Raw genomic sequence first — 15,828 nt, forward strand, 5'->3', positions numbered from 1 at the left:
CAAGGGTTTGCAAATTGCAGGTCTTTGACTCCTTTGCAGTGGCTGCTTGTAGCTTTAAAAACACTGTTGAAATAAGGAATTTTTATTTTTCTTACAGAAGGTATTGGTAATTAACTACATTGACACTAAATAAAATCACTATTGAACATTTTGTTGAACTAAATATGCCTCACATCTTGTAGTACAGCCTGCCACCCCTCTACTTCACCTCCTACAACATCAACAGCCCTCCAACTTCTCTTGTACCTGTGGCTAACCTAAGGATGACTTAACCAACAAAAAGACTAATTTGGAAGATTTTAATTCTGTGAGGATGGATTCATTAACTGCCAACATGCCAGCTTAATAAACGTGCTCGATACGTGGCAAGCCATTAGTAAGCAACAAAAAATGAAGAGTTGAGTAACATTATCAATATGTGTTATTCAAGTATTTTTGGGGTTCTTAAATTTCATAAATTCAAAAAACTTGTTTAGATAATTGTTCACTATATTTTAACTATGTTTAAAATTGTATACACTGTGTTGTCTGTATTGTGAAGGTTAAGTAGAGTTTGTGCCTCTGGAATGACTGTAATCCAGATGAAAGTAAAGCTCGCAGACCCCTGTCCTTTCTACCAAACTGTTGCTTGATACCATGAAGTCCCAGGGCACATATCACACATATTTTGACAAATAGAGTATTCATCCTATTTCACATTATGAATCTAAAACAGAGAAATAACTAGAAAACAAACAGAAGGTTTGCTATCAATTCAGTGAAGTGAGAAACAATATTGTCATTTATCAAATACAAGAAGTGTTTTTTTTATACATTTGGAAATAACTTTATATATATATATATATATATATATATATATATATATATATATATATATATATATATATATATATATATATATATATATATATATATATATATATATATATATATATATATATATATATATATATATATATATTTATATTTATATATATAAATACATAACTTTGACCTTGTCTGTCATTAAAAGTAAAAAGTAAACTAGAGCTAGGTTGTTAAAGGGGACATATAATGCTGATCCCTGATTTAAGACTTACATACATTACCTTTCACTCCCTGAATTTTTTAAAAATGAGATATTGTATTTTTTCTGATATCCTAGAACAAGAATTGATGCCTCCGAAAATAGGTCATTGCCAGTTGGCCGCAAGATTTCGACCTTCATGACGACACGAGGATCCTTTCTTTTTATTGGAGTAATCTGATAAAGCAGCTCCTCCTCTGTGACGTCAGTTAGTCACTCAACCGCCACCGAGGGATACACCCACCAAGAGCCGAGTATAAATACAGCTCCCTACCAGCTCTGGCTAACTTGACTGAGTGCTGGATGCAGGGACTCTGCTCCGCTGAGCAGCTCGGCTTTACATGGTGAATTAGCAGTTAGAACACTGTAGTTTTAGCAGACGTCTTAATACTTGTGAGACTGTGATATTTGCATGCTTGTTCTGACATGCACTGTGAACCTGGACCACAATAATGCTGCGGTAATAACATAGTGACGAACTGACAGTAGAGGCGCTCTTTAGACTACACTTTCAGCATGATGGATAAAACAGACAGAGAAAAGTGAAGGAGCAGGATGGAGCCCTGTTATAGAAATAGTTTATTGGTGAAGTCTGCCTATATTTCCACGTATAAACTATACATGTTACAGTACCGGTTTGACTCACCACACTGAAGCGTACTGAGATGATCTGTGTCGAGGTGGATTTTCTTCCTCCTGAGCTGCAGAACCGTTCGGGTCTGACTCGGCGTCCAATACAAAAGGATGTATCCTACACTCTGCCATTTTATTAGTGCTGTCACTGCCTTACAGTGAAGTTTTGGCAAACAGCAAACTCGCTCAGTCTGCCCCATTCAATGTGGCCTTTGTAAATACTGCAGGTCATTCTCCAAACGGAGCGTTTCAACGAGATCTTCAGAATGGCCTAAACTGAGGATTTTGAGAACGCTATTGTGGGGCAATGAAGGAACTAAATGACTTGTACTGAGGGCAGAAATGCTTCACAGGCATCCTAGGCTGGCAAAGTGAAAAGGAGAAACAAGCATATGTCCCCTTTAAGCTAATATGCCATGTAAGAATTATGTTGTCGAACAGTCCAGTTTAAAGCTGTGTCATGTTGCACTGTGCTCTGTGGGTAATGTGTGGTATCACCTGTGCATTCCTAACAGAGTGTGCCTGGCTTGGTGACTGTCTGCTCTGCCTGTACGTGGTCAAACTTTGACAGTAAACACAGCATTTCTTTCTTTGGTCGGATAAATAAATCACTCACTCAGGAAGTGCACACAGATACTCCCTATCACAATAAAAGCCTCCTACTCAGAGTGGACTTCACAGAAACTACACTTGTGTTACAGGATTCATAGAAACACTGATATTAAAAACAGAAGACTGCCTGCATTTTTGTCTGACTGACACAAACGACAAATGTAACAATTCTGAAAGAGACAAACTCCGTCATCACAAAGGAGAACTTTAATCCCTGTTAACATGTTAGCTGCATGTACCTGCAGCATCCCTGGTGGAGCGGTCAGTAAGGAAGCTACAGACCACATGAACTGACATATATGACAAACAAGTTCCACTACATTGGCTATCAATACCATATAGCAGCTTTATTTAGAAATGTTTACATTCTCATTAATTTACCAAAATCTTCTGTATATCTCTTGAGTCTCTTGTATTGCACTACCACAAATTAAAGGGGGCAAGAGATATTTAAGACTTACATATACTCTTATGTAATGAGTAAATCAGAAGGGGAAACAGATACAGTTAACCATACAGAAAGTGTAGTCTGAAAAGAAATGCACAATCCTATCTAAAAAGAAAATAAAACTTGAATTTACAAAAACATTTCGTCTTCTATGGGCTTCAAATTGATATCGGCTCATTTTGTAATAAAAATGTCATCTGTGGGGTAGACTGCCAAGCATCTCTCAGGTTGACCATCCATCCATGACGTCCATGTGTCACTACACCTTTCTTTTTACTAATTTCTCTGATAGGAGTACAACATTTAACTTCATAAGTGCCGACTTTATGAGCAAATGTAAGCAGACTCATAGTCCTGAAGAGTGGAGGTAGCGATTTCTGAACTGCAATGCCTCGGTGCTACAGGATGACAACCACCCATGTGGTTGGGGTGTTAACTAAGAAGACGGGGGACAGATAGGCACTATGGTCACTAAGCTTTCCTCAGGCACAGGCAGCTGCTGAAATGTCACATTCAGCAGGCCTTCACAACCTGACCTCATTTACAAAGAGAGGGGAAAACTGACAAAATGCCACAGTGGGGATTTTTATAAGCCTTTACTGTGTAAACCAGAAAGCTGATGACATTTACAGGAAAGGTCTGTTTAGGCAGCTAAACTGTCTTCAGATTTGGCTTCTCTCAAAATCCACGCTGATCTCTTAACCTTTTAATTTAGGCCTGAAAGTTGTAAATGATGCAAGGGAAGGCCCCCCTGCTTTTCACTTCTTTTCCTTGGAAACTGAAGTCCTCCCCTTGAATGACAAGTTCTGTATTTGATGCAACGTAGAGAGGACAGGACAGGGCATGAGGCTGGTAAGGGGCTGGAACATCTCACGGCAGCATGGCAAAGGTATTGTTGGCTTTGTTGCGTTGATGAATAAAGAGCAGAACATGCAGCCACTTAAGCCTTCATCAGGGCGCTGACCACAGCACGGGCGTTGAGGCTGCGCAGGTCGTTGTAGGTCTGCCCTGTGCCCACAAACACAATAGGCTGGCCTGTGATGTACGTCATGGAGATGGCAGCACCAACCTGTGAGAGAGGAAGGATGACGCATGAATGCTATCCCACTTTCCCCTTGGTAATGAATCATCAATCATAAAACAGCCCCAGAGGAATCACAAATTGTATTCAAAGATCTTTCGCATCAAATGATGGAAACCAGACGGACGTAAGGAAAACATTCAGATACCTTGTCATCAATAGTATCGAATTTGGTGAGAACGATTCCATCAATGAGGCGAGGCTTGTCAGCCATGGAGTGATCTGCCAGGGCCTGGTTGAACTTTACCTGAGGTGAAGAGTAAAGACAGTTGCATTACTCATGGGGAAGCGGACAACACAGTTAATATGTAGTGCTTCATTTTCCATTTCAATATTGACAACGTGAAGGGAGGAAACATCTGCTCAACAAAGACCATTTCACATACAGTTGATCACTGGATCAACAGCGACCCCTGCTGGAGAGTTTGAGGTCTGTTGCAGGATTTTCACAGATTCTTTTTGAATCGTAAGTTTTAGTTTCAGGATTCAGAAAACAATGGCGCTGACCCTATCTTGACACTTGCTTTTTAGCTTTTGCTCTCTACTAATGCTTCTGAAACTAAAATTAAAAATCTGTAAGTGGCATTACCAGCTGGTCAACGGCCTCATTGCCAACCAGAGCCTCTCCCACAAACAGCACAAGGTCAGGCATGTTGACTGCAATAAGTTTGGCCAAGGCCGTCATTAGAGGGGCGTTGTCCTGCATACGCCCAGCAGTGTCCACCAGCACCACATCAAAGGCCTGGTTGCGAGCTGGAGGGAGAAAACAAAGTTACTTTACCACGTGGGTCATATGGATAAACAAACGTATCGGCTTTTAACACAAACTTCATTCAGAGAACATCTCTTTGGCGCCCTGTAATTTAAAAACCGGGGGTTCACCGTAAACAATGGCCTCCATGGCGATCCCAGCCGCATCCTTCCCATAGCCCTTCTCATAGAGCTGGACCACTGGGCGTCCTCCGTGCTTCTCCGGTGGATGCAGAGAGTTCAGACGGCGCTGATGAGTGCGGAGCTGCTCCACTGCACCGGCTCGGAATGTGTCACAGGCTGCGATCAGCACCGTGAAACCATTCTCGATCAGCCAGAAAGAAATCTGTAAGGTTGATACAATGATGATTTATATCATGTTGTGAAGTTTCAGCGCAACAAATTGGTTTTGATGTTTAATAAATTATTTATGTCATTTTTTTTCATCTGCTTGAATTAAAAAATAAGTGAAATGTAGAGCAGTGTTTTAATACCCCAAAAATCATACACCAGGGGAGAAGGCAGTTTAAAGTGATACTCCGGGATGGAACAAGTTGGGTCCTATCACAAGGTTTAGGGCAGAAATTACCCCTACAGCAGTGTTTTTGTGCAGCAGAAGCCCAGGGCGCACGCACCAAACACCCCCTCCCTGCTCCTCTGCCGGTTTCCTCTGCACTCAGACGGGGCCATATTTTACTTGACCAAAAACACAAATAAACGGACTCCCACCATAAAAATTTGATATCGGTCTGCATTCACGCTTTATTCAAAGTGAACAGCAGGTCGTCCTCGCCCTCATAATCACTCATCTTTACGTTGTTATTGCATAATTCATCCTGGCAGACTGCCTGCGTTTGTTTATATATGGCACGCTGCGCGCTGACTGATACACTAAGCGGCGAGCGCCTCGTAACCAGCTGTGGCTCTGCAGCGGAGGTAGCGCCGTTTTACGACACAGTGAGAACTAGAGCCTTATTTAGCGGTGTTTTTGTGTGAAAGTAACGCGCTGAAAATTCTCTAAATAAAGCGTGAATGCAGACTGACATCAGATTTTTTCAGTGGGAGTCCGTTTATTTGTGTTTTTGGTCAAGTAAAATATGGCCCCATCTGAGTGCAGAGGAGCAGGGAGGGGGTGTTTGGTGGGTGCGCTCTGGGCTTCTGCTGCACAAAAACACTGCTGTAGGGGTAATTTCTGCCATAAACCTTGTGATAGGACCCAACTTGTTCCATCCCGGAGTATCACTTTAAAACACTGAAAGAAAAAAAACAGTTTTCTTAGGGTTTAGTTAAGTTCGATGTGATCTATTGAAAACTTTGCTCCAAATACTGCTCCTGGGTTGAGGTATTTTTAGGACAGGGCTTCAAATGCACCCAAATGCTTACAAAATCAAAATAAAGCCACCTAGAGCTCATATAACTGACAAAACAACCAGCAGCCAACAGATCATGGAAGAACTTTAAAATGGTGTATTTTGGGTGAATTAACAACAATAACTCACTTTGGCAAGGTTTGTGGACTTCCCAACCCCATTGACACCACAAAACGTAATGACAAAAGGCCTTCGCTGGCTCTGTGCCTCCATGACGTCCCTCAGAATATCCACCCGCCGCTTTGGCTGTAGGATCTGCACCAGTGATTCCTGCAGGGCCTGCTTTACTGTCGAGGCAACAGCTACAAAAACACAGAAACCAAAAACGATTTACCTGTCCCCCTGACATCATATACAGTCTGCTGTGCTGTTTCCAGCCACTGATCACCTCACAGAGCTACAAAGACATTATTATGATTTGTTAATGTGTAATCGGACCAAGGTGACAGTGCTGCCCAGTGTGTAGTTACACATGTACGTCACTTGTACATTTTTTCTGATATTATTTCTAAAAACTGTATTCACATCAATTTTCACAGTACAAAGAAGGACAAGGGCCATGTTAAAGGAAAGATGTTGATTTACAAGAATATGGTCAGAAATTTATCAGAAAAAAAGATGTGAATTTACTGGAATAAGATTGCAAGTCTACAAGAATAAAGTCATAAATTTACATGATTAATCTCATAGATGCACGAGAAAAAAAGGCATTTACTGATAAGATAAAGTCGTAAATTTACAAGAATCAAGTCATAAATTCATGTGAAAAGTTTTACATGTATGAAAAAAAAAAAAAAATTAGAATAAACTTGTGGTTTTACTCTATAGCAGTAGTTCTCAGATGGGGGTTAGTGTACCCCTAGTAGTATGTGAGGGAACTCCAGGGGGAATCAAAAGATTCAAAAATGAATATTCAAAAAACAGCAACCAAGCAAAATTCCTTTAATGCCAATCAATCAATGTTTGACTCCACTTAAGTTTATAAACTGAATATCATATCCAGTAGACACTACTAATACAGCACTTTGTTTTACCTCTTTTTTCCAACCAAAACTGCTTTGCACTTGTCAGGGGTGTACTTACCAGAAAAAAAAAAAAACATTTCAGAGGGTAAATGACTGAAAAAAAGTTTGAGAACCACTGCTCTATAGCTAAAGGCTAATAGAACATTTGACAAATGAAGTATGAAAAACGTGAGATCACAAGTGTAAAATGATTTTGATGATGCATCACCTCTCCTTGGTGAAGTTATTTAATATTTCTGTTTCATATTCTATCGGTGCTGCAATTTGCAGACGTTTCAATCAAGAGCTGCTCTGCATAGAGGACAATTCAAGTTCCCTATTTCTTAGTTTAGAGCAAGGGTTCTGCAACCTGCGGCTCTGAAGCCTCATCTGGCTCTTTGACTCCTCTGCAGTGGCTCCTTGTAGGGTTAGAAAAATATTAGTGAATTATAGAATTTTTATTTTTCTTATAGAGGATGTTGATTATTAAAGATTTTGATGCTAAATAAAACCATGCATTAAAACATTCTGGTGAACTAAATATGCACCTCTTGCAAAAAGGCTTTCAAAATCTTTTGAGATTTTTTCACATTTTTGACATTTTTCAAATTTAGAAAAAAAAAGTAGCCTGTTTTTAAAATTTTTGAAATATAAGAATTTTTTGAATTTCTGCATATTTTTGTTCATATTATTTAATTTCAAACAAAAAAGGCAAATTATTTGAAAATTAAGCATATTTTTGAAAAATACTATTTTTCATTCTTTGCAAATTTATACAATTTTGAGATTTCAAACTTTTTGCATTTTTGCAGATTGCGCACATTTTTTAAAATTTCTTTTTTTTTTCAAATTTTTGATTATTTTAAATTTGCAACTTATGTAAATTCCATACATTTTGAAAATGTATGAACTTCATGTCAGTACTCATTTTTATTTCTTTTATTTCTTTTTTCTTTTGCAAATTCATTAAAGATAAAATTAAGACATCATATTGAATTTTACAAAAAATAAATCTTGTTTAGATAATTATTCAATAGGCTTTTACTTTGTCAAGAATTTCATACATTTTTTGTATGTATTGTGAATATAAAGTAGATTTTGTGGCTCTGGAATGACTTTAATCTAGGTGAGCTAAAGGTAAATTGGCTCCTATTAAAGTAAAGGTAGCAGACCCCTGGTTTAGAGGAAAATACATTTGTAGCTCTCAGTCTACCTTGCTGTGATTGCAGAGAGGAGTAGATTTGTAAAAACAATGTTCTACTGATAGGGGGAAGACCAATTTGTGGACAGCTTCCTAACTTAACCAGCTATTTTTCAGGGCCCTTATACTTATGATGATGTTGTGTCGATAAAATAATTCCTAATTTGTGAAACCTATACTAAAGGATAACTTCACAAGATGTTCCATGGTCCATATTTCCATACAGGTGACAGCTGCTCTTCTGATAGCCTAGCTTTAGAGCTAAATTTATGACTTAATTCACGTAAATTAATGAGATTATTAATTTTTTTTTTTAACGCAGCCTGAATCCTCCATCGTATCGCAGAATTCACATTAGTGCTCTTGGATAGACAAAGTGCAATGACAGAGACACATCCAGCACTAAATTTGACTTTTCATCAAATAAGAAATGATCTCTGAGAGAGGGCAGGGATCTGTTGTCTTTTGTTGAATCATTAAATAGAAACCAAAGTTTACTCACTGGTGAATGTGCCCATGACTTTGCCTTCCAGTTTTTTGGCCACAGAGTCACAGAGCTGGGAGGCAATTTCGGCTGCTACATTCTTTGCTGTCGACCAAAAAAAGAGAGGTGTTTACAGTAATGAGTGCACCTTTCAATGTGTAATCTCACAAAATCTATGTTTTTTTTGTTTTTTTTTAGAAAAATGCAACAATTACCAATGAGGTGGTCCCTCATCTTCTCCAGTACTGACTCCATGTCCTCCCGGCTGAGGCTCTTTGACCCCACCAGGCCTTTCAGCATCCCAAACATTCCCCCAAAACCCCCACCTTTTTTGGAGCTGAAAAAAAAACGAGGATGGACAGTTGTTTAAGTGCAACATGTATTTGAAAATCATTTACAAGCTGGCAGATAAACATTTTAAAATCAAAATCACAAAAACAAAACAAATACTCTGTTACCTTGTTTTGCTAGTTTCATTGACAACGATTCTCTCCTCTTCTTCCTCAACCTCTTCTTCACTGGACTCATAGTCCACAGACAGCAGGTCACCCTTCATGGAGCTCAGCTGTATTCCCTAAAAAACACCCAGGACATTGAACTTTGGCAACATACCATTTATTTCTGTCAGGCTAGAATACCTGTATGAATAAAGGACATAATAGGGGAGGAGTGTACCGTATCAATTTGTGCTTCCAGGTTTTGTTCATCGCCATTGGGGGAGTTATTTTCATTCTTTGTGTAGTCCAAGTCCTTGGTGCTGCTACCACCCATTTCCCAGACACGCCTCTGCTTTTCCCTTGGCTTCTGAGGCTTTGGAGACTTACTGTGTGAAATAAAGAAATCCAAAATAAGCAAAAAAAAACCCCACTCATTTTACAGTCCTGTTGGTGATTTGACAGTCATGAACCATTTTCCCTTACCTCGGTTTCTCAGTGTTCACTGCCATGCGCTTGCGAAAGAATTCATCTCTCTTCTTCTGCATTATCTCCTCTGCAGTCATGCCCTGGTTACCATTCTCAACCGTTTTCTGCCCAGAGGAAGAGTTTTTGCTTTGATCCACTTTGGCAGGCTCAGCTGCAGGAGCTGGAGATGATGGGAAACCAAAATGCATCATGATAGTGACAGAAATTGTGCTCCACTGATATTCCATATTTTTCTATCCAAGAAGTACTTACCCTCCTTTTTGGTATTTTTGTTCTTCTTGCCACCCTGTTCTTTTCCTTTATCCCCACCCTTTGTCTCAATCATCGACTTCACAGTTTTTTGGGATTTTTCGGACTCTTTAAAAGACCGCATGGGGGCAGGACTCCGAGCTTTGCTGCTCTCCTCTGCCTCTCTTTGGGAAAGACAAACATATAAAACGTTCAATGAGCATATCTGAGTGATGCTGGTCTGTCAGTCTTGTGTGTTCTTTGTGACCCTTTATACATCAATCCTTTGCTGTTGGAAATGACTTCCATATTTACCTAAGAAGCATCATAAAGTCCTCCTTGAATTCAAAGTTGTTACTGAGAAGCTTCAGAGCTCCCTTTTGCTCCAGCTCATTCTTATAACGATCTCTAAAATGGAGCTGAACATCATCTATGAACTTGTCCACATATGTCAGTGTCAAGATCTTTTGAAAACCCACCTGGAGAAAGACAGGGGGGGGGACAGAGGATAATGCTCAATTGTACACGTCAAAACACAAGAACTAGTCACAGATGTCAGTCAATGTGTGAATGCGGTGGGATACATTCAGGAAATACTTACCACAAAAATCAACTCAAACTCATTGTCAAGCTTGTATTTAAGACTCAGAGCCTCATGAGTAAATGAGTTGTTCCCACTCCGCTCCTGCAAACACCACAAACAGCGTTAACATGTCATCACTAGCAAAACACATGTCGTGACTGTTACAGCCGGCTCCCTGTGCCTCCTCAACGTGTACCACAGCGAAACGTCATCCAACCCAGCGTTTTACATCTAATACGGCATTTATCAGGCTTTTCTTTATAACAGTTTTTTGTTTATTTATTATATTAAGTACACTAATGTTACGCAATAATCGTACATTTGCTACATTTTAGCATTAGCCGTAGCTGTATAAGTCACACAGGGAAGAGAAAAACAAAGATAACGGTCACAGGACAGTTCACCTAACCTGAAGAATCACGGAGCGGATCAACGCGTTGACAGGTCCAGTGAAGGATTCAGTGACTCCGGCTCCCTGAAAACACCACAGAACTATCCCACCTTTGCTGAAGATGGTGAAGAAATCTAGCATCTTGCTACCACGTATCTAGAAAACAATACGTAGACAAACAAGTGAGTGAATGCCCGTAGTTACGTTGCAGCCCTGACAACTTATGAGTGATGTTTTTTTTTAAATTTGACTACACATATCTTACCAGTTAAATACTTAAATAGAAAATAAATCCCCCACGAGTAAGACCCACCACCAGAGCAAAACAGTTTTAGACACGTCAGATGCACAACCGGGAAGTGACGGTCGCTTCCGGGGGAATTTCCGCGCATGCGTGTTTTTTTTAATCCTGGCATGCTGCAATACTTTTTAAAATGTACGCACAATACGTCCTAAGATAAAGTCTATGGTCCTAAGAGCCTACTAAGTCATTTTCGAAAAAGAATATATATATATATATATATATATATATATATATATATATATATATATATATATATATATATATATATATAAATTCAATTTTCTTTTTAATTTTTATTGGCCAATTTTCGCCAATAAAAATTTTCTTATTCATAAATAATAAATAAATGTAACACTGGAAAAGTAAAAAGAAAAAAAAAGTCATAATAATGACTTAGGCCAACCACCAGTAGAGTGACAGACAGCAGGCACTATTGGTGGCAGTAGAAGCCTTGTAACGTTCCTTTACTCTGACAGCAGCCCTTAATCATTAAATAAAAAAATAGAAATTCAAATAGTCTGAGGAGGGAGGGGATGCATCGGGGCTGTTATGGCTTTCGATAACGGCAGCCTTTACACAGCTGCCAGTAGGTCACACAAGAGGCAGCCACTGCCACTAATGGCGCTTGATGTCTCTCTTTATGTTGTTAGCCATCTGACTTAGTATCTTACAATTATGACTTAGTATCTCACTAAATGTCTTTCTATCTTTCTTTTTTTTTAACTCTCCCTTTCTTTATTGGTGGAAACAGGCTTCATAAATATTTTTTGCATTTGTAAAATCAGAGGATTATTTTTTAACTTTTTACAAATAGATACACAAACGTATACAAATTAGATTCAGTAAAGCATCAATCACATTTGTCTCTGCATTGAACTAGAAGATTTTACTTTTATTGTCATAATTAGACTATATTTTGCTTATGTTGAGCTTTGTTTTTCAGAATCAGAACAGCATTTCTGTTTTAATTTGATTAGGTGATGAAAATATTTGAAAGGTCATTTCCACCCAGCAGTAATATGTTGTCAGTATTTTTTTGTTTATTTTATTTTTTTCTTTAATCACAGCTATTATGTCAAGTTAGTCAAACTAGTATCTTAAGGGAATAAAAGATGAAAGCATTTTCTTAACTCAGTGATTTAACTACCAAATTTGTTCATGACAAGAAGTCACTTCCTCTGTCGGTAAACTCAACTGTGCGTGTAATACAGCATTGGTTGGTGATGTAACTCTTTGCTGAGCAGGAGCTATATTTCAGACAGTGCTCTAGCCAGAGGCCCTGTTACTGACTGGATGCACTGCAACACCAACACTTAACATTGTGGATTTCTTAGTTTTAGTCAACGTTAATGTTTTTTCCAGCTTGCCCTAAACTTAATATTATCTCTCTGTAAAGTTTGTCTTTGATATAAAGAGAGAAAACTTTCCGCAGTGTTGGTCATGTTTTACAAATATGAATTCATGTGTTTCATAAACTTTATAACCCATCATCTGTAACTTCATCATTCTTCTGAAAAAGGCTTTTACAATCAGCTCCATTTGAGATCATTTGTCTTTGTTATTTGCTTTTGTGTGGAGGCGTGATTTTCAGAAGCACAACTTCCCTTTTTTTTTTTTAGGAGGGGATGTCAGAGACACACAACTCAGTACTCACGTCTCTCACCTTCTGCTGCTGTCGCTGGATCGTATCGCACTGCTGTGGCAGTTTGTTCATCTTTGGTGACTAAAATATGACTAATGGACATTCATTTATAGGGAAGACTCTGGCAAAGCACTGAGCATGACATGGTGGGCGTTGACAACATGCATGGTAAGTTATTGTTTCAGTCACTTATTTCACATGTGATGTTATTATCTGCTTAAAGACTGTGTTTCATCTCTAGCTGAGCAGGAAATAGAAACTGGAGATTGTGCTTAACATACTAACAATAGTGCTTCCACAGTTATGAAAAACACAGGGACCAGAAATTTCTAGATATCAGAATTTTAATGAAGGATGAAATGCTAAAGCTAGTTCTGCCTTGTTAAATCATACACACTTAAAAATGTTGGGCTAAAAACAACCCAATATGGGTTATTTTTTAACCCAACACTGGTTAAATATTGGACAGAACACATGCTGGGTTATTTTGACCCAACAGGTTGGGTTGGTTTCATTTAACCAACAGTTGGGTTATTTGAACAACCCAGTTGGGTTGTTCAAATAACCCAACCACAGGCTCAACTTGACTACATTGTTGGGTTCTTTTTACTCAGCCAATGGGGTTGTTCAAATAACCCAACGTTACCCACAAGAAGCTATCGCTAACGTTAACTACAAATGACCAAGAGCTCACAATCACTGCTTCACACGCTCATGTAAATGGTAAATGGACTTGAGCTTATGTAACACTTTTTCTCGTCTTTGACTACTACTCAACGCTGCTTTACACCACGGATTACACCTATCTATTGACACCCATTCACTCTCACATTCATTCACTGATGGTTTTGAGTTTCTATGTTACTTGTCCATCAGTACTCTAACACATTCACACCCTTTCATGCCTACTTACAATCCACTGTCACAGCAGTGGGAGAGCTTAAACAACTTGAGTGTCTTACATGACACATCGCCACGTGTTGTTGATCAGGGCTTGAACCTGCAACCTCCCAATCACTGACCGAGCGCACTATCCAACTGTGCCACCAACACCCGTGCCACGTAGAATTCAGATAGCCAACATACACGGTTACTACAGTGAGCTTTATATACATTTTATCAATATAAATTGAACATTGTGGTGAAAGAATAGTGCACACGTAGCAAACCTTGCTTGTAAAGAGCTGAGTTTCTCAGGGTGTCTCTCAGTATGCGACGCTGCTAGATGGCGGTACTGCACGTAGAAGCCCGCGAAGAGAATCGCGGTTGGGCCATAACGAGACTTGCCCATCCAGCGTCCTGACTGCAAGCAGCTGGGGGGGGGGGGTTGAATGAGTGGGGGTAAACTGGGGGTAGCTGTTGGTCAAGCATGCGCGAGCGTCAACCCAACATGTTGGGTAGTCCAAAATAACCCAACACAATATAATGAAAATTACAACCCAACAGCTAATAACTCAACTACAATAACATAACCCAGCAATCTGGGTATTTAGATTACCCAATTTAATGAAAACAATCCAATTAAAGTAACCAACAGTCTCAACCCAGCTGTTGGGTTGAAAAAATAACTCAACAATTTTTTGTGTGTAGGTTGGTTCCAGAGGCTCTGGAAATCAAGAGTGTCTTTGTTTAAACGGTTTGAAGAAGAAGGAGCAGTGACAAAAACCTCAGCATCCTCTGTCAGCAGTACATCATCCTCACCTTCAGCTGCTTCATCCTCACAAGGCAAAACCAAGTTTGAACCTCTGAAGCCACCGTCTGCCCTGAGCTCACAGCAGCGATGGAGCAGAAAGTACGATGTGCTTGTGTGCCACAGCCCTGAGGACAGTGACACAGAAGAGGCAGGTCGCCTTGTCTCTTTCCTGGAAACCACTCCTGGTGGCCTCAGGTGCTTTCTCCGACACAGAGATGATTCTCCAGGTGCTGCAGTTTCCACAGAGTTATGTGAGGCTATGCAGAACAGCCATGTTTGGGCTCTGCTGATCACTCCTCACTTCCTGCAGGATGAGTGGTGCAAGTACCTGATGCATCAGGCTCTGGCAGAGGGACCCATGTCTCATCGGATTATACCTCTGGTGAAAAATATATCCCGTGCTCAGGTTCCTCATGAACTTAAGTTCTTTTTCAACATTGACCTCAATGTCAACCCTCACCAGGGTTACACTATCCTCAACCAAACCGTGCTGAACTGTGAGTATTGAGTATGATACAACTTTTTCAGTAAACACCTCTTTTCCATTTTCTAGAACTTTATTGGGACAACTGATCTTCAGTAAACTCTTACAATTCTTTTTTTTTTTTTAGATCTTGGGGAGCTGGTCAAAAAATCAAAGCCACCTGACTGCAACACAGAAAGCTCAAGCAAAGGACTCAGTGGATGTAGCAGCTAACATTAACAAAAAAAGACAAAGTGTCAAAGCATGATTCAACCGAGACTTCTGGAAGTAATGAAGTGGAAGCTTCAGGGAATGTAGATCTGAACGGTGCTTTGGACTAAGCTGAATATTGTTCAGCACAGAGCCGACTGGTTTCATTTTTATTCACTGGCCTCTGAGGTTGAGGTTACCGTGAGTCAAAGTTTGGTCTCAGTCACTAAAAGGGGCATACCCTGCAATAAGTTTCTTTTCCTGTTTATTATAAAGCTTTTGATCCGTGTGAGACGGTCTTGTGTGATGTCTAACTACAAAGCTCCTATTTCAAAGCCCAACACTCAGTGCGTGTCACAATTTTTTTTATATCTTCTTTTGTTTTTAATAAAGGACTATACTAGTAGGGCTCTCTCTGCTTTATTAAACAGTCTATGCACCAAAAGTAAATAGAGGCTTTCAAAAATAATACATTCATGTGACGTTTAGCAGTACAAAGCAGAAGGAACGAGAGGTGGTATACAGCAGGGGCGTACTTACCATAAGGCAAACACAGGCAGGTGTAACAGACCTCAAAAGCAGGACAGGGTGGCATGAATTACATACTTTCCTTTTGTTAAAATTGATCCAAAGCCTGGGGCCCCAAGATTCCCAGGGACCCCCTAAGCATCTCTTAAAAACCGATTTACGAAGCTCTCTTCAATTGAAAGCATTTCGTTTTTATAAATCTTACTTCACATGC

At 39.5% G+C, this 15,828-nt stretch overlaps 2 protein-coding genes across 2 annotated transcripts; one reads left to right on the forward strand and one right to left on the reverse strand.

Annotated features, from left to right (window-relative positions):
- Positions 1-2,514: 2,514 nt before the first annotated feature.
- Positions 2,515-11,140, reverse strand: srpra (SRP receptor subunit alpha). The gene is made up of 15 exons (XM_074680477.1): positions 11,040-11,140; positions 10,793-10,930; positions 10,402-10,485; positions 10,116-10,279; positions 9,825-9,985; positions 9,570-9,732; positions 9,325-9,472; positions 9,108-9,223; positions 8,865-8,986; positions 8,668-8,754; positions 6,090-6,262; positions 4,723-4,936; positions 4,430-4,593; positions 3,989-4,087; positions 2,515-3,828 (listed from the first exon to the last, which is right to left on the reverse strand). The coding sequence occupies exons 2-15, from the start codon at positions 10,913-10,915 to the stop codon at positions 3,700-3,702; spliced, it is 1,947 nt and encodes a 648-aa protein (XP_074536578.1). The 5' UTR covers positions 10,916-10,930; positions 11,040-11,140; the 3' UTR covers positions 2,515-3,699.
- Positions 11,141-12,758: 1,618 nt separating this feature from the next.
- tirap (toll-interleukin 1 receptor (TIR) domain containing adaptor protein) lies at positions 12,759-15,406 on the forward strand. Its single transcript, XM_074680199.1, has 3 exons — positions 12,759-12,888; positions 14,311-14,910; positions 15,025-15,406. The coding sequence occupies exons 1-3, from the start codon at positions 12,864-12,866 to the stop codon at positions 15,108-15,110; spliced, it is 711 nt and encodes a 236-aa protein (XP_074536300.1). The 5' UTR covers positions 12,759-12,863; the 3' UTR covers positions 15,111-15,406.
- Positions 15,407-15,828: the final 422 nt, after the last annotated feature.

This window comes from Halichoeres trimaculatus, unplaced genomic scaffold (genome assembly GCF_033239565.1).
Source record: "Halichoeres trimaculatus isolate MK-OKI-2021-1 unplaced genomic scaffold, fHalTri1.1 fHalTri1_scaffold_9, whole genome shotgun sequence".
Classification (NCBI taxonomy): domain Eukaryota; kingdom Metazoa; phylum Chordata; class Actinopteri; order Labriformes; family Labridae; genus Halichoeres; species Halichoeres trimaculatus.